The following is a 19570-nucleotide window of genomic DNA, read 5'->3' as shown; positions in this document are numbered from 1 at the left end:
TCCTGCCATCGGATCAGCGCGGTGCGCCGGCCGCAGCGCGCCTACCGCGGCGGCCATTGGAGGGTGAACCAACGGCAAAAGGAAGACCTTTCTCTCTGTCTCTCTCTGTCTACTCTGCCTGTCAAAAAAATTAAAAAAAAAAAAGTACTTTTCCACTACAAAATAAAGGAAATTTTCAGGAATCATCTTTCAAAGACAATCTGCTTAAACAAAATATTCAGATTCTGTTTTTAAAATTTTATTTTATCTTAAAGCATATGGTAAAAGTAATCAAGATATTTACTCATTCAAAAAATATTAACTGGGGCTGGTACTGTGACATAGTAGGTAAAGCTGCTGTCTGCAGTGCTGGCATCCCATATGGACACCGGTTTGAGACCAGGTTGTTCCATTTCCCATCTAGCTGTCTACTATGGCCTGGGAAAGCAGCAGAAGATGGTCTAAGTCCTTGGGCTGCTGCATCCACATTGGAGACTCCGAAGAAGCTCCTGGCTCCTGGCTTCACATCAGCCCAGCTTCACCCACTGCAACCATTTGGGGAGTGAACCAACGGATGGAAGCGTGTGCTCACTCTCTCTCATTCTGCCGCTCTGTAACACTGTCTTTCAAATAAATAAATAAATCTCTAAAAAAAAAAAGTACCTGACCTGTGAATGTAAGAAAGGCAGTAAACTAGTTGTTTGCTTATTTCTACTGCTGTAGCACTTACAATCAGAGTTTAAGATAAGGTGCAGAGGGAACATAACTGGAAGAACAACTTAAGATAGTAGAAAAGGAGTAATCTTTCTTAAGTTACTTTCTAAGAAAATATCAGAAAGATGAGAAGATTCTCAACAAGTCAAAGAGGGAGGAGACGATTCTTGATAGAAGAAATCTCAATTTCAAACTCTATGGGAAAAGTAAAGTAACAGGGGCCAGGCATTGTAGTGCAGCGGATTAAGCCACTGCTTGTACATAGTGGAGTTCAAGTTCTGGTTCCACTGCTTCCAACCCAGGTTCCTAATAATGCACCCACTAAGGCAGTAGATGATGGTTAAAATACTTGGATCCCAGCTACTCACATAGAAGACCCAGCCCCAGCTGTTTCAGGCATTTACAGAGTCAATCAGAAGATGGAAGATGGATCTCTCTCTTCTCATAAACAAATAATAAGTCAATCTTAAAGTAAATAAATAGACCAGAGAGCACTCTGCAGAAGTAGCTAGATAATGCTATTCTAAGATATGTGTATGTTAACATTGATACACAATGTTAGAAGGGTCAGATTTCCTTAGCGGCAGTATGTAAGGCAAGTCAGCAAACAGTTAAGGGTACATGTTTGCCTTAGTATTTAAGTCAATGTAAGTCAAGATGCCTACATCCCACACAGGAATGACTGGGTTTGAGTCTGACCTCTAGCTCCCAGTTCCAACTTCCTGCTAACGCAGACGCTGGGATACAGCAGTGACGGTTGAAGAGGCCGAGTCCCCGCCTGAGCCGTGGTAGACCTCAATTGAGTTCCTAGCTCTTGGCTTTCACAAAAGAACCAAAAGGTAAGAAATTTTGCTCTGTCTTATCTACCTCTAAAATTAAATGAAATATAAAATAAGTAAAAGAGTTTAGGGATCAGCATTGGGTCTAATGATTATAACTGTGTGACATAAATCAGAAGAGTGGTTCTGGTTCCCAATTCTGGCTTCCTGGTAATAATGCAAATGCTGTAAGGCAGCAAGTGACGGCTCAAATGGTTCAGTTCCTGTCATCCACAGGAGAGGTTTGGCTGAGTTCTGGTTCCTGGCTTCAGCCTGTCCCTGCCTTGGCAGTTGTAGCTATTGGAGAATGGATCAATGAATGGATGAGAGCTCACTCTCTCCATCTGTCCATCTGCCTCCTGTGGTGCCCATCCCCCCACCCTGCCTCAGACAAATACTTTTTTAAAGAGGCAGAAAACTATTAGACTATGAATCAAAAGCCATGCCTTAGTTGAAGATCAGAGAAGGGGTGGTAGAAGGACAAGGCTGAAATAGCAGAATGAAAGTTTCCACAATCTCTTGAGACAAAGATCTACGAGAAGAGGGTCAGCATCAGGCACATGGCAAATTCTGCTCTTAACTTAAAACTGCAGACATGGTGGTGTAAGCAACTCTAATCCAGTCTGATCCAACTCAATCCTTTACCTGATCTGCTTGAACAGAAGAAATGGCAAGTCTTTTCTGTGAGAAGATATGAACTTTTATTCTTCTCTAAAGTTTAGTGCTACACAAAAAGTGAAGCACTTAATTAAAATCTTAAAGATGCACTAAATAAGGAAATATGGGGGCTGGTCCGAGTCGCAGCTGCTCCATTTCTGATCCAGCTGTCTGCTACAGCCTAAGAATGCAGTGGAAGAGGACCCAAGTCCTTGGGCCCCTGCAACTGCATAGCAGACCTGGAAGAAGCTCCTGGATCCTGGCTTCGGAATGGCCCAGCTCTGGCTGTAGCGGCCATTTGGTGAGTGAATCAGTGGATTGAGGACCTCTCTCTCTCTGCTACTCTTTCAAATAAATAAAATAAATCTTTAATACGATTGATAACCGGGGGGAAAGAAAATAAAATATAATCCAATTTTTGGAGTTAACACACAGGAATTATATAATAACCAGTATGTGTTTGTGCGTGAGTGTACATATTAAAGAAAACAGAGGAAGAGATAAAATGGATCCAAGATGGAGAACTGGACCCAATACAAGAGATTCAAATGGATATTCTAGAACTGAAAAAAAAATCTAACATTAAACTCATTACAAATGTTTAAAAGCAGACTCAACACAGCAAAAAACAAGATTAATCTGCTCAACCTCATGTCCTCAGAAAATATGCAACCTGAAGCACCAAGAGAAAAAAACACCAGAAAGAACAGAACAGACTGCAAGAGACACACAGGACACAAATCTCTGAACAGCCAAGTAACTCATGTCCTACTTGGAAAGCAGAGACAGGGCAAAGGTAATACTTCTGAAATGATAATGGCCAGGAAGTTTCTGTAATCGATGGAATACATCAATGCACAAATATTAAAGCTTTCCAAACCCTAAATAAATAAACACAAAGAAAACTCTAACAGGGATCGTTGTTACAATTATCATCACTCTGAGTCCTATTTATATCCTATGGGAAATGGTGGTCCTGCTAGCTTCAGGGGCTGTGGTTCCAATAATCAGTTTTTCACAGACTCAGCAGGGATATTCAGATGTTTGCTTTGTGCCCCCTGGTGATCAGTTAGGGAACTGAGCAGAGACCCACCTCCTATGTTAGTTCTTAAGGTTACAGTATGGTAACTGTATTAGATCAGCGCAAGTACAGTTAAAGGTGAGCCCAGGAGCTCATAAACAACTTTCTGTAATTGTCTCCTGCCCCTCCGTCATTAACCTGGCATTTTTCATTTCTTTGGGATCCCTTTTATAAAGTCTAAGGTCCAAGCAGTGGAAAGGCAAAAAGAGCAGGCAAAAAAGGAAGGAAGTTGGTCTTGCCCTCTTGGCGTCACAGCCCCAGGAAAGGGGTTACTGCTGCTGTCCAAGGATTCCTTAGGGGATGAAGCCAGAGAAAAAGGAGAAAAACAGAAAAACTTGGGGGATCTCACCAGCTGTGAGCTCGAGGAATTCCTTTTTCCACACTGTAAGTGAAGCTTCTCCTATACCTGTCTATCTGCACCATTATACTCACACCTGGTTTTCTGGGTTACCTTCAGATTATCCTGGAGATAACAAAAGTTTTCTTCTTCTTCTTTTTTTAATAAAAAAAGAACAAAAGAAAACAGTAGTAAGTTCACTGCTAGTGATGGTGCTCCGAGTATTTGCTTCCTTCTGTGATCTGCCTATTGCTATTTGCTTCTCAGAGTTCTCGAAAGGGTAGATAATGACGCTGCACAAGCTTCACTGGTAAGCTCCATGGGAGATGCAGGAGCCCACGTGTTCACTCCATCCTACCCAGAACTGGAAGCCTTGTTGTGATTTTCATCTTCAAGGACACAGGAAAACCACCGGATGGGCTGTGCTTGAATTCTGGTTCACCTCTGCTGCTTCTCTGCTGGTCCTGGCTCATACTGACTTCCAGGAGACCTCAGACTCTCTGATGGCTCATTTGAGTCTGTTTATAAAACATTATTTTTAGAAATTACTAGGTTGTTGTCAGCATCCTCTGAGGAAGATATTTGTTTTCTTTTGCCAGGTACCTGAAGTTTAGGGCCAGGACCAAAATTTGAAGGACATCTAGAGTATAGTCCACATCCACTTCAGGGTGAAGCTTTCAAGGTCCCACTTCTGACAAAGATTGCTTTATTCTGGTCCAGTCTTTGGTGTGTACTCTACTACAAAGTCTGTGAGTTTACCAAGCAGCTCTTTTTCTCAGTTATATCCTAAGATTAGGAAAATGGCCTTGGAAAAGAAAAAAAAAAAAAAAAAAAAACCTCTGGGGTGCAATCCTAGGAGTGGGGAAGAGATCTGACATAACCAGAGTGTGTGCTCTCAGCAACTGGGGAATTAAGAGTAACTCTCCCTCCTCCTGGGAGTCCGTCTAAAGCAGCTCAGGCTCTCCAGCCTCTCGACACTGGTAAATGCTTCAAGGAAGAGAAGGTTTCAGTTCCCCTCCTTGAGATCTCACTTCCTCTCAGCTCAATGTCATTTAGTTACTCCATAACCTCTTGGATTTTATGCTTGTTTGTAGCTCCTTTTTGTATTTATTCTAGTTCATTTAGTTGTCTTCAGTCAATACTGGATATAGAAAGGCTGTCTGTTTTTAAATTCATTTTGCTCAGATTATGGGTCCTTTGAATTCTAACATTCACAACCTTCTTTGACACTGTTATTATTTCTTAAAGACTTTTCTTCCTCACATTTTCCTTTAGGTATCTCAGAATAGTGCTCAATTTTGTCCCTTTCTTCTTTCCTCAACTTTATCATGTAGCATGCTCGAGCCAGGGGTGGGTAATGTGCAGCCTAGGAAGTCAATGGGTCTTGCCCTGGCAAGGCAACCACAGGAAGGATTCAACATTCAGTAAGACTACAGCACGCTTTCTGACAACTCCGTATGGCCAAATGAAGTTATAAACATGCAAACAGCCCCTGGCAGAAAAAAAGTTCCCTAATCCTAATCTAAACAAATGTTTTTTAGTCACAGCTTTTGCTTTTGTAGGTACTCTGCCTGTCAGTTTCACACACGATGACCTAACTGCTCAACTCCACATCATGTAATGCCAGTTATTAGTGCTTAATTTGGGCATCACATCCAGACTAAAATGCTGTATTTCCACAAATATTTTACAGTATCTCTTTGAAATGCTCCTGATACTGTGGACAACAAAGGATCCTCTTCCCCTTGTTTAACAAAGTTTCCTTGGCATATCAACAACCCTTAATAGTTCTTTGCCTACCTAGTGACTTGCAACCCCCTAACCACTGTTTTTGTAAATAAGTAAACTGCTGAGCCCTGATAAAACTGTACAGAACTGGGCTGGAGCCACGGCTCAATGGGCTAATCCTCCGCCTGCGGCGCCGGCACACTGGGTTCTAGTCCCGGTTGGGGTGCCAGATTCTGCCCCAGTTGCCCCTCTTCCAGTCCAGCTCTCTGCTGTGGCCTGAGAGTGCAGTGGAGGATGGCCCAGGTCCTTGGGCCCTGCACCCACATGGGAGACCAGGAGAAGCACCTGGCTCCTGGCTTCAGATCAGCACGGTGTGCCTGCCGCAGCGGCCACTGGAGGGTGAACCAATGGTAAAGGAAGACCTTTCTCTCTGTCTCTCTCTCTCACTGTCCACTCTGTCAAAATAAATAAATAAATAAATAAAAATAAAAAATAAAAAAAACTGTACAGAACTGGCTGGAGCCAATCTTCTAACAGGTGAATGAACAGATAAACTCGGACTGATGGGCGGGGTGGAGGTGGGGTCATCTTATGGTTCATGATAATGCTAAATGACACACCTCCAATGACGTATCAGTAACCATCTTTGAACATGTGTGTTCAGGAGCAGGTGGGCCTGTCAGATAACATGACTGGGCATCTTGTTTGACTATATTCTACTGGGGTAGAGGAGTAGGAACTGACTGTGGTGTTTCTCCTTTGGAGGGACCCTAACTCTTACCCTCTGCACAGAGCCTGGAGGTTATGGCTTCCTTGCCTTTTACATTCCTCACACCTAACTGTTCTGCTCCCATATGCTGCTTTTTTTTTTACTCCTTTTTTTTTTTTTTTTTTTGACAGGCAGAGTTGGACAGTGAGAGAGACAGAGCAAAAGGTCTTCCTTCCGTTGGTTCACTCCCCAAATGGCCACTATGGCTGGCGCTGAGCCGATCCGAAGCCAGGAGCCAGGTGCCCCCTCCTGGTCTCCCATGTGGGTACAGGGCCCAAGGATCTGGGCCATCCTCCACAGCCTTCCCGGGACACAGCAGAGAGCTGGACTGGAAGAGGAGCAACTGGGACAGAATCCGGTCCCCCAACCAGGACTACAACCTGGGCTACCGGCGCCGCAGGTGGAGGATTAGCCTAACGAGCCGCAGCACTGGCCCTCCCATATGCTGTTAATTACTATGTTATATATTTTTTTACATATAATATTTGATACCAGTTAATACTCATTATGTGACAGATACAAGAAGATTTGAAAGTATCAGATCCTTACAAGAATCCTAGCTAGCCAAACTGAAGCTTGGAGAGCTAAACAATTTGCCCAAGGTAACAGGGCAAATTCTGCTATGGTATTTTTCAAAACTGGTATTCTTTTTGTTTAACAAAACAGCTGGCATTTCTAGATACTAGTGCAAACTCCAGAAAATCCAAAAAATGTGAACATTTACTTACTCTGTGCTTATTTATTAGTGAAAATCTGCCACTGGAAATTCATAAACCAGATTTAACATGATGTAATTCAGTCAAAGGGATTCAAATAGAGGAAAAATTCCAAGTGTTTCATTATGATTAAACACAGCATAAGGAGGAGTTAATGTTGAGGGCTGGGGTAGGGGGTGAACAAAAAGCCAAAACTCACACTTCCTTTCTACCAGAAAGGTTATTAAAGTCAACTTTTACTTCTCCAATTGAAATCTAAACAACTCAAAAGCGATTTTTTCTCTCCTTACTTCTTAAGGACTCTTTACCATTACTTTTCTCAGAATTTCAGCAAATCATATGGTGCTTAATGAAATCAACTAAAAGCTAAAAATAAAGAAATATTCAGGAGATTCAGTTGAAAGTACAAGTGTAGTCTTTGCTTCATCCAAATATAAACATGATGAAAACACAATACAGGCACCATAAATAACATTTTTATTTAGAAAGCATGCTGTCATTGGGACTCTAAATTCAGAACTCATTAAATTCAATGCTTTATTCAATTTATTTCCATAAAACAACTAATCTGGCTCTTTCATTAGAAATAGACTGATATTACATTGGGGGGGGGGGTGTCTGATAATAACTTCTAAGTTTCAGTTAGCATCCCCCCGCAGAGCAGAGTACGCACGGCACTATGGACACTTCAGGACTGTGTAACTGTAAGCATCTACTTAAAAACTTAGTATACAAGATGTAAAATGAAAAGTATAAATAACAAACACTGAAAATTCTAGAACATACTAGACAACACTAAATATCCAAAAAACAGCAGCACTTTAGACAATATCTTAGCAATAGTTTATTCTCTTCGTTTGCCTTTTAATGACTTATCTCTATTAGAACAAAAAAAAAGCAAGCCCAGGCAGTTTTTACAGCAAAACTCACCAAAAATGTTGGTCTTTACAGTAAGTGCAAGATGTGTATTGTTCCTCAAAATTTCAAGGGCCTTCACGATTGTAATATTCTCAAAGTTTTGTCCATTTACTTCCATTATCTTAAGAAAAAAGTGTTTGGAAAATACAAATTCAGATATAAATAGTATGTTACCTCTACAACCTTAAAAATTTAATAGTGGAAAAATAAAACAGAAATTGAGTAAAGTATACCCTTATGTGAACAACTGTTACATTTCTAAGAATACAGACCACTGTATAATATTTTTCTATATATTCATATTGCTGTATTTCTCAAATTCTCCACTATAAGCCTGTGTTTGTTCTCTCAAGGATTACATTAAGGAAACATTTTTTTAAACCACAGGATGGTTAAAATTGCAGAAAACAGTTTAATCATGTCAGATCAGCTCATAAAATTCATGTCTTTATACAGATGTACAAATTGTACCAAAGATTCTCTATGTACATTTACTGCACTTCAGAGACATAATTCATTCAAAAGCAGCCCTCTGAAAACAGTATGGTTTTTTTTTTAAAAGATCTATTTTATTTAGTTGAAAGACAGAGTTAAAGAGACAGGTGGAGACGGAGAGAGGTCTTCCATCCGCTGGTTCACTACCCAGATGGCTGGAAAGGCCAGGGCTGAGCTGATCCAAAGGCAGGAGCCAGGGGCTTCTTCTGGGTCTCCCACATGGGTACATAGCCCCAAAGATTTGGGCCATATTCTACTGCTTTCCCAGGCCATAGAAGAGAGCTGGCGCCCTTATGGGATGCCAGGACTTCAGGCCAGGGCTTTAACCTGCTGTACCACAGCACCGGCCCCTAGTATAGTTTTCTTCTAGGGACTGCATTCTGTGGCAAGCAGCACAGACATGGATTTGTCTTCCACACAAACACTGGAGATCCCTGACGACACAGATGCACCAGTGTGGCCATTCCCCAGCATGCCAGTAACCTATGTAAAATTTTTCACTGTGAGAAAAAAAGCCAAAAAAACAAATGTCCCTAAGCAAAGAGAAGTGAGGACTGGGCAAAGAAATCAGAATGATATACATTTTTGTGACTTCAATTTTCTTAGGGGAAAATTTCTATCACCAAAGAACTTTGTATTCCAGTGAATAATAGCATTTTCAGAAAAAACAGGATACACAGAACTTCAGTACACACTTGTTTTTCTGGGAAAATAATACTAAAAGTAGTACTTAAGACAACTGAAATGTACTTGGGGATTTATGGCGTAGATGAAATAGAGCTGGTCACTGGAATCAGTAAAAGTAGATGAGAATGTCAAAATGATCCCTTTTAAGCTTTTACTACTTAATTCAAATGACCAAAGTATTCTGGGGACCAGCACTGTGGTATAGTGGGTAAAGCTGCTGCTGCCTGCAGTGCCGGCCTCCCACATGGGCTCCAGTTTGAGTCCCAGCTGTTCCACTTCCGATCCAGCTCTCTGCTATGGCCTGGGAAAGCAATGGAAGATGGCCCAAGTCCTTGGGCCCCTGCATGCAAGACCCAAAAGAAGCTCCTGGCTTTGGATTGGGCAAGCTCCAGCAGTAGTAGCCAACTGAGGAGTGAACCAGAAGATCACAGACCTCTTTCTCCCTCTCTCTGCCTCTCCTCTCTCTGTGTAACTCTTCCAAATAAACAAATAAACCTTTTTTAAAAAAAAGTGTTCTGGAAAAAGGATACATAATATATATATATATTTTTTGACAGGCAGAGTGGATAGTGAGAGAGACAGAGAGAAAGGTCTTCCTTTTTGCCGTTGGTTCACCCTCCAATGGCCGCTGCGGCCGGCGCACCGCGCTGATCCGATGGCAGGAGCTGGGTGCTTCTCCTGGTCTCCCATGGGGTGCAGGGCCTAAGCACTTGGGCCATCCTCCACTGCACTCCCAGGCCACAGCAGAGAGCTGGCCTGGAAGAGGGACAACCGGGACAGAATCGGTGCCCCGACCGGAACTAGAACCCGGTGTGCCGGCGCCGCAAGGTGGAGGATTAGCCTGTTGAGCCTCGGCGCCAGCCAAAAGGATACATAATATTAAGCAAAACTCCCCCAACATTTAAAAAGTAGTTGCGAAGATTAAAGGTCAAAATGAAAGCATGACACGTTTCATTCTCTGGAATAAAATCATGGGAATTCAACAGGTTTTTCTCCCCCCTGTGAAGAAAATGTGATTTTTAATTGTGATTATGACAAAATACTTGAACAATAAAGGTACTAACTCCAGGACTGTGGCTATGAGACATTCTTAATGAGCAGTTTGGAGTAAGGCACAAAAATATTTGTTTTTTAAAAGCTCTTTTATAGGGCTGGCGCTGTGGTGCAGTGGGTTAAAGCCCTGGCCTGAAGCACCAGGATCCCATATGGATGCCAGTTCGAGTCCCTGCTGCTCCTCTTCCGATCCAGCTCTCTGCTGTGGCCTACGAAAGCAGCAGAAGATGGCCCCAGTCCTTGGGCCCCTGCATCCTTGTCAGAGAACTGGAAGAAGCTCCTGGCTTCAGATTGGTGCAGCTCCAGCCATTGTGGCCAATTGGGGAGTGAACCAGCGCATGGAGGACCTCTCTCTCTGTCTCTACTTCTCTCTTTAACTCTGTCTTTCAAATAAATAAAATAAATCTTTAAAAAAAGCTCCTTTAAGGAAAGAAAGGAATGGTTGCTACTTTTTAGGAGTTTCTTAACCTCTCACACAACTGTTGGTTTGGATCCGCTGAAGGGTTATACTAGGCACTATAGGGTGGTCAGTACATCCTTGCTACATGCCAGTAGTAATCTTCAAGATATAATAAATAAAAAAAATATATCCAGACACTGCCAAATGTCCCGCATCAAGCAGTTAAGAATCACTGTTCTGTAGTACTGGTCACTTAAGTCACATTCTAAAAGAATAAACAAATTTTTAAATGCAAAAATGTTTCCTAAATGATTCTGATGAGCTACATTTTGGGAAACTATGCTTTGCACCCTCAAGAATAATCTAGAAAATTCTGCCAAAAATACACTCCTAAACCTCATCTCTTAATATTGTGATGAACATGATTCAGAGGACTGAGGTGATCTAGAGGACTGAGGTTTTTATGGAATGAGGTTGTAAGTCTATCACAGTTTGAAATAAACGTACTGCCTACATGAAAAGCATAAATCACTATGAATTCCTCTAGTGTCACCTTTTTCCTAGTCCCTCACCAGGCTTATGCTACAGTATGGATACTACTAAATCAGATATCATCATTTACAGTAATCATTGCTCACTTACACTTGACAGCACTAAGTGGTAAAAAGTCCCTCTCCTTCAAAACATGAAAACGAGTGGACTCATATAGGTATACTGATCTTTCCAGAATATTCTGAGGCTGCTGGCTGATGCTGTTTCCTATCCTCCTAGGGATGTACAGGCCTATGTAAAGGAGGTCATGCTGAGAGACATAAGCAGACCATGATGTTTCTAGCCAACTATGTCAAATTTGCTATAATATACATGCGATAAATACAAGTATGTTTTTAAGATAAACCATATTAACTACTACTTTTAAAAAAAGGTTCAGGGGGCCAGCGTTGTGGTGTAGTGGGTTAACGCCCTGGCCTGAAGAGCCGGCATCCCAAATGGGCAGTGGTTCAAGACCCAGCTGCTTCACTTCCGATCTAGCTCTTTGCTATGGCCTGGGAAAGCAGTAGAAGATGGCCCAAGTCCTTGGGCCCCTGCACCTACGTGGGAGATCTGGAAGAAGCTCCTGGCCTTGGATCAGCGTAGCTCCAGCCATTGCGGCCAATTGAGGAATGAATCAGCAGACGGAAGACCTTTCTCTCTCTCTCTCTCTGCTTTTCCTCTCTCTGTGCAACTCTTACTTTCAAATAAATTAATAAATTTAAAAAAAAGAGGTTCAGAAAAATATTTCTTTAGAGTGACCAAGCTTACTTGAAAACATACCAGATGAGAACAAAAGTAACAGACATAGCACTTAAAAAGCAGATTTAAGGAGTTGGTTATTTACTTACTTGATCGCCACGTTTCAACCCTGCATCAGCAGCTTTGCTACCTGGTTCTACCCCTTCAACAAAAATGCCAAATCCCTTCTCACTTCCTCCATTAAGGCTGAAATGCAGAGGGGACTCCCGGGAAGCTTTCTGCAGTACAACCTGTCTCCACTTAGCCTTTGCAGCACAAGCAATATTCAATAACCGCAGATGACCATTCATTTTCTGTTAAAAATACAAAAAAGGGAAACACGCACATAAATATATCTAGTTCTAGGGCTTTTTAAACAATGACTTAATATTACTGGAATTAGAGATATAAATATAAATACTACAGAACACGTTAGGTTGGGGTTAAATAAAACTGAAGGATGGAAAAGCCAGCATTGAGACACAGAGGGTTAAGCTGTTTGCGATACTGGTATCTCATACTGGAGAAGTTAAGTCCCAGGGCCTAGGAATACAGGAGAAGATGACCCAAATATCTGGGCCCTGCTACCAACATGTGAGACCCAGATCAAGTTGTTGGCTCCTGGATCCAGCTGTGCCCAGTCCTTGCTTTTGCAGCCCCTTGTGGAGTCAATCAGCAGATGGAAGACCCCTTTTTCTTGCAAATACATAAGATACACATACACACAAACACACAGAAACTGAAGGAGAGGACACTCCACCTCCCAATAACAAGTTCTCTTAATATGTATGACCTTTAAAGATTTTCAGATATTTGTAGAATTAGAGAAGACAAAAAATTACTTCTCATTTCCTGAACCTTTTTAATATACATTCTACTCCTTTCTTGCTTCCAGCTGTTCCATAAAACCAGAATCTTTTTTTTTTTTTGACAGGCAGAGTGGACAGTGAGAGAGAGAGACAGAGAGAAAGGTCTTCCTTTGCCATTGGTTCACCCTCCAATGGCCGCTGCGGCCGGCGCACCGCGCTGATCCAATGGCAGGAGCCAGGTGCTTCTCCTGGTCTCCCATGGGGTGCAGGGCCCAAGCACTTGGGCCATCCTCCACTGCACTCCCTGGCCACAGCGGAGAGCTGGCCTGGAAGAGGGACAACTGGGACAGAATCTGGTGCCCCGACCGGGACTAGAACCCAGTGTGCCGGCGCCGCAAGGCGGAGGATTAGCCTAATGAGCCGCGGTGCCGGCCAAAATCAGAATCTTTTTAACCCTTTATTCAAAATGTTGAACTGGAACCACATTTCTAAACATTATATTCAAAGACACATCCACATTTCCATGTCTTCCAGGAAAGATTGCTTATACTATTTTAGTTCTTAAACTCAGCAACATTCTAACTTATAATCCCAGTTAAGATTCAATTATTCTTAATAATGTAATATGTGTTAATCTCATGTCCATAAAAAGAAGCAAGTTTTTATCAGGGCAAGGAGTAAGTCTCAAACTTGTTCTGATTCTATTTAACACTCTCGAATATAAAACAGAATAAACAAATAACAAAAAGTAAACACTTATGATGGACTGACTGCTGGGAAAAAAATTCCTTGACTGTAAGGCAGCTTCCACATCCCAGCATCCTCAAATATCTACACAGTCAGCACTGCAAGAGTCAAATGATGGTAGTGTGCTCCTGTCTGTTTCCTCTCTTCATTTTCTACAGATCAGATGTGCTACTGAGAAGTCTGAAGGAACCACGGGCTAAGGAAGGGGAACAAACCTACCGATGTCCCCCTCTTAATTCAACTCAATCCACTTCTTCTCTATGAATAATACACTTCTTGAGTATTTACCATGTGCCAGGTTTCCATATTGTTATAATCATTAGCTCACTACAATCCTCATAACAATTTTAATGAAATATGGACTACTATCTTTTTAAATATAACTATAGCTTACAGTATCAGGCAAATTTAGTATAAATTCACACACCGACCAAGAGGTACAGTTTGGATCCTAACTGGCTAGCTGACTTCTAGGCTCTTAAACTACAAAGCTGTACTATTATTTCTTTCCTAACACTTCAAGTTTGCAGCAGACAAACCAGTCACAGTTTAACCCTTTTTATCTGGGGGCAGGTATGGTGGTACAGTGGGTTAAACCACTGCTTGGGATGCACGTATCCCATACTGAAGTGTCTGATTTGTGTGTTGGCTCCTTCATAATTCCAATATAGCTTCTTAGTAACACGGTTGGGAGGCAGCATAATATACATGGCTCAAGTACTTGGATTCCGGCCACACATGTGGGAATGCCAGGTGTAGTTCCTGGCTCCTGGTTTTAGAAGGCATTTGGAGAGTGAATCAGCAGATATAAAATCTCTCTCTCTCCGTCTCTTCTTCTCTCTCAGTCAACTCTTTCAAATAAACAAAAAACAAAGCAAAACAAAACAAAAGCTTTTTGTCTGATGGGGAGAATAAAATGAATTCACGAAAGCTACTGTGTAAGTTAAAAAGACCTTCTATCTTAGGAATGATAAGCAGAAAGGTAACCCAACAACCGTGACTGCAGATCTGGTATGTGAGATATGAACTGAAGCTTGCACAGAGTTTCAAATAGCAGGACTCAGGCATACGAATTTCAGTGCAGCACTAGCCAAGAGTACAAAACAGTCTCAGTGGCCCATAATCTAAGGTATACAAGGAAAAGGCTGAAAAGGAAAATGAGTAGGCTGAATATACGGGTGAGGAACTACTTAGGTAGGAAACATGGTTTACTGACAAGGACAGCAAAACTCATCATATTTGTAGTTTAGAACGGTCTTTTGGCTACAGACACTAGGAAGGAAGACTCTAAGATAAGTTATTGTAACAGATCAGAACAGAGTTAAAGGAAAGGATTGTAAACCACAAAGAAATGTGTGTATGCCTACAACAGTGACCTGGGTGACTCTGGCAAATGACTGCACATCTTGACCAGGGATATTTCTTGGTTCAAGGAAAACAGAGAGGGGCTCTGGTTATAACCTTGGGCAACTAAGAGTTAACAATGTCATTAGTCTTAAAACAGAAATGCAAGAGTCAAGAACACACGTGATTTTGGGTGAGAGTGGAGTAGTTCTTAGGAGGGACAGCAGGAGATGAAAGCTGTTGCTATTCTGCACTGCAATTCCTGGTGGTAGGGAACTGCTGAACTTGAAGATAAATGCTTCTGAACCTTACCGTATCTTCTAGATGTTTTTCAAATTCCTCTAGAAAACGAGTCATGGCAGGATCACCTTCAAAATCATTAAAATGATTATTTACCCACAATAATACAATCCGTGTAACCTGTGGAAACAGAGGAGGTAGCATATGGTTATAAAAGACATTCTTTTGAAAAAGTAGGTTTAAAAGACACATCCAAAACTGAGAGGAACTCAGCTTTATGGCTAACCTTCCTTTTTCCTCCCTTGTACACAAAAGGTTCATTTAAAAGAAGGTGTCATTTAGTTTGTGCACCTGCTTCCTTGCGTGAAAAAATAACAGAGCCAGAACTCAGTGAGAAGACAACCTTGTATGCTGACATGTAAGAATTACATGAAACCTGTGAGAGGACTTCAAAACATTCGTGGGAAATCCACACTGTTTTTCATTCCATTCTACCATACTTTTTAATATTTAGTTATATTTATTTACATATTTGTTTCTAAGATTTATTTATTTCTTTGAAAGGCAGAGTGACAGAGAAAGACAGAGAGAGAGAGAGACAAACACAGACACACAGGCAGAGATCTTCTACCCAATGATTCACTCTCACAATAGGTACAAAAGCAAAGAAACAGGTATTTCATTCCTTTCCGACATGGGTAGTAGGGGCCAAGTACTGGGGCCATCTTCCGCCTTCTCAGATGCATTAGCAGGAAGCTGGATCAGAAACGGAGCAGCCAGGACTTGAAAAGTCACTCGAGTAAGGGATGCTGGCACTGTAGTCAGCAGATTAACCTGCTGTGCCACCATGTCAGACCCTGTATATTTCCATCTACTTGAAAGGCAGAATGAGAGACAGAGAGAGAAAGAGAGCGACCTCTGAGAGAGATAGTTCATCTGCTGGTTTGCTTCCCAAAGGCCGGCAACATCCAGGGCTGGGCTGGAATTAAATCTGAACCTGGAACTCCACTGGGTCTCCCATGTAGGTAGCAGTGGCTCAAACACTTAAGCCATCATCTGCTGCTTCCCAGGATACATGTCAGTAAGCTGATGTGAAGTGGCAGTGCCAGGACTTGAACCAGAATGTCCACATGGGATGTGAGTGTCCCAACTATGCCACAAAGCCTATGCCCCTTCCATGAACCTTCTGAAGTCTCCTCATTTACTTCAGACAGTATTTTAAAATTTAGCTTTGCATCATAAATATAGTCAATTATATCTGTCATTTTTTTTTTTTTTTAATTTGACAGGCAGAGTTAGACAGTGAGAAAGAGAAAGACAGAGAGAAAGGTCTTCCTTCCATTGGTTCACCCCCTAAATGGCCACTACGGCTGGCGTTGTGGTGATCCGAAGCCAGGAGCCAGGTGCTTCCTCCTGGTCTCCCATGCAAGTGCAGGGCCCAAGCACTTGGGCCATCCTCCACTGCTTTCCCAGGCCACAGCAGAGAGCTGGACTGGAAAAGGAGCAACAGGGACTAGAACCGGTGCCGCAGGTGGAGGATTAACCAAGTGAGCCTCGGCGTCGCCCCTGTCAATTTTTTAAAAAGGGTTTCTATAACCAAGAACATATTCAACGAAAATTAGTCAATTTTCAAAGTGCTGAAGAGATTTGTTTACTTTGCTCCAGAGATTAAAAGTTAAAAATTAACAAATATTAAGATAATTTGAGTAGCATGTCTAAATAGCAATGTAACTGACTTTAGTCATATTTTAAAACTGATGGAACACACATAAAATTTACCATTATTACATAAATTTAGGCAGAATTCACTGTATTTTGTAATGTTGCATTATCTTCACATCATCTAAGCTCCCAAATGTTTTTATCACCCCCTCAAAAAACCAACCAAAGTTATACTCAGTGAGAAGTCACTTCCCATTCTGCCATCTTTTCAGCACCCTATATTGTTTTGATGTGTGTGTATGTGTGTTTTTTGCCTATTCTGGATATTTCATAAAAATACAACTATCTAATATGTAGTCTTTGGTGTTTCCACAGAGGCTGTAACACTTCACATTGCCATCATCAGTGTAGGTCCACAGGGGCTGGGGAACCTGCATATTTGGCCTACAATATCATTTGGCCTGGCTCTGCCAACACAACTACAGGCAGGACTCAAAATGCTATCAAGTTATAGCAGGCTAATTTTTTTTTTTTTTTTTTACAGGCAGAGTGGACAGTGAGAGAGAGAGACAGACAGAGAGAAAGGTCTTCCTTTTCCGCTGGTTCACCCTCCAATGGCCGCCGCGGCCGGCGCGCCGTGGCCAGCGCGCTTCGCTGATCCGAAGGCAGGAGCAGGTGCTTATCCTGGTCTCCCATGCGGGTGCAGGGCCCAAGCACCTGGGCCATCCTCCACTGCCTTCCCGGGCCACAGCAGAGAGCTGGACTGGAAGAGGGGCAACTGGGACAGAATCTGGCGCCCCGATCGGGACTAGAACCTGGTGTGCTGGCACCACAGGCAGAGGATTAGCCTATTGAGCTGCGGCGCCGGCCGCAGGCTAAATTTTAAGCTGAAGATTTTGTATGGCCCGAAGATGATGTCATAAATATCCAAATGGCCCTAGTTAGAAAAAAGTTTCCCCACCACTGAGAGTGGATAAGGTGGTCTAATACCTGCAAATCCTTTGCAATTTTTGTATTTATTTTTTAAATTTTTTGACAGCTAGAATTAGATAGTGAGTGAGACAGAGAGAAAGGTCTTCCTTCCGTTGGTTCACTCCCCAAATGGCCACTACGGCTGGAGCTACACTGATCTGAAGCCAGGAGCCAGGAGCTTCTTCCTGGTCTCCTATGCAGGTGCAGGGGCCCAAGCACTTGGGCCATCCTCCACTGCCTTCCAGGGCCACAGCAGAGAGCTGGACTGGAAGAGGAGCAACCGGGACTAGAACCTGGTGTCCATATGGGATGCAGGTGCCATAGGTGGAGGATTAACCAAGTGAGCCATGGCGCCAGCCGCAATTTTTTAACAAACCATTCTAATGGATATGAAGCGGTATCTCATCGCAGTATTGAAGTGTATTTCCCTAGACTAGTGGTGCGGAACATCCTTTTCTTGTGCTTGCTGGCCATCCACACATGATCTTCACACAAATATCTATCAAGTCTTTTGTCCATTTTAAAATAATGCTGTCTTTCTGTTACTGAGTTTAAGAACTCTTTATAATTCTGGGTACCACACCTGTATCAGATATATAATTTGTAAATATGTTCTCTCATTTTGTGTGTTTTCTTATCTTTCCTGATGACGTAATGTCTTTGTAGAAAGGGTTTACTTTTGATCAAGTCCAATTTATCAACTGTTTCTTTCATTTTGACTGTCATTTCAGAGACACTATTGCCATATCCAAGGTCATGATGATTTTCATTTATCTTTCCTTTTCAAGGTATGTATTAATAATTTTAGCTCATATATTTATTTAGGTCTCTAATTCATTTGATTAAAATTCTGTAGATGTGTATGGATGATTTTTCTGAGTTTAATTTCATCTCTTCCATGTGGATATCTAATTATCCCGTATATTTTATTCTCTAAGCCTGCTTTTATCTTCTCAGCAATCAAATTAGCTATATTGAATTCCAAAAAAGGGGAAGGAAGGTCATGCTTGTGGTTTTGGACACTTTAAATCTCCTAAATAACAAGATTCCAGTCTGCCTCCATAAAAATTATTTCCTTCAAAATGTAACAGAGGGGCAGGCATTGTGGTGCAGCAGGTTAAGCGACGCAGGCATCCCATATAGGTGCTGGTTCGAGACTCAACTGCTTGCTTACAATCCAGGCCCCTGCTAATGTACCTGGCAAAGCAGTGGAAGATGGTCCAGGTGTTTGGGCCCCTGCACCCATGTGGGAGACTCAGATGCTGCTCCTGGCTCCTGACTTCTGTTTGGCACAGTTCTGGCCATTGGGGTCATTTGGGAAGTGAACCAGTGGATGGAAGATCAATCTCTTTCAAATCTTTTACCTTTATATTTGTATATACATATACATATACATACCCACATACACACACATACACTCAGACCCAAGATAATTATGGTCCTATTTTTTATTTAAGTCAACTTATTTCCTGCTTATTTGCTATGGTATTATTAACTTTTACATTAAATGTACAAATACAACTCATGAAATAAGAAGTCTATTTAAAACGGTAACAACATTTAACATAAAAAAATACTCAAAACATAGAATTAAAAATTAACAGGAGAGATAAATTAAGGTTTCACAAATGGCTTTTAAATTATCATAAAGTCTGTAATGAAAGAAAAATCAATTTTCCTATTCTGAGGCTTAAAAACAATGTAAGCCCTGTTTTACAAAAATTCTGATCCAGCTCCCTGCTGATGAACCTGGGAAAGCAGCAGAGGATGGGACAAGCACTTAGGCCCCTACCCCCACGTGGGAGACCCAGAACAAGGTCCTGGCCTCTGCCTGGCCCAACCCCTAGCCATTATAGTCATTTAGGGAGTGAACCAGCAGATGCAAGATTTCTCTGTCTCCCTCTCTTTCTCTGCAACTGTCTTTCAAATAAAAATTAAAAAACTACAATCTCTTAAAATTATTAATCAGCTTTTGAATGTTTTATGGCCTTGAGAAACAATGAACTATTTTGTTAAGATTCTAAAATACTCTCAAGAGTTTAAGTTTCTAAATTTACAACTGCATCATATTCTTATTTGTTTTTGTCTTTTGATGCTTGTGTACACTTTTAACATGCTATTATGTCACCAAAGTAGAGGTGTGTCCACACTGATCCATGCTATCAAAGCAAG

General features: G+C 41.7%; 1 protein-coding gene across 7 annotated transcripts in view; it reads right to left on the bottom strand.

Moving 5' to 3' along the window:
* The window catches only part of RAPGEF6 (Rap guanine nucleotide exchange factor 6), a 218633-nt gene that overhangs the window by 75804 nt on the left and 123259 nt on the right, over positions 1–19570 (bottom strand). For all 7 annotated transcript variants that reach the window (XM_062189209.1, XM_062189210.1, XM_062189211.1 and 4 more), the window contains 3 exons: positions 14837–14944; positions 11735–11938; positions 7730–7838 (listed from right to left, as the gene is read on the bottom strand). In XM_062189209.1, coding sequence (XP_062045193.1) covers positions 7730–7838; positions 11735–11938; positions 14837–14944 — 421 coding nt within the window. The remainder of the gene's footprint in view (positions 1–7729; positions 7839–11734; positions 11939–14836; positions 14945–19570) is intronic.

Source organism: Lepus europaeus, chromosome 4, assembly GCF_033115175.1.
Source record: "Lepus europaeus isolate LE1 chromosome 4, mLepTim1.pri, whole genome shotgun sequence".
Taxonomy (NCBI): Eukaryota; Metazoa; Chordata; class Mammalia; order Lagomorpha; family Leporidae; genus Lepus; species Lepus europaeus.
The sequence above is the reverse complement of the archived record's forward strand: the minus strand, read 5'-3'. Positions and strand labels throughout refer to the sequence as shown.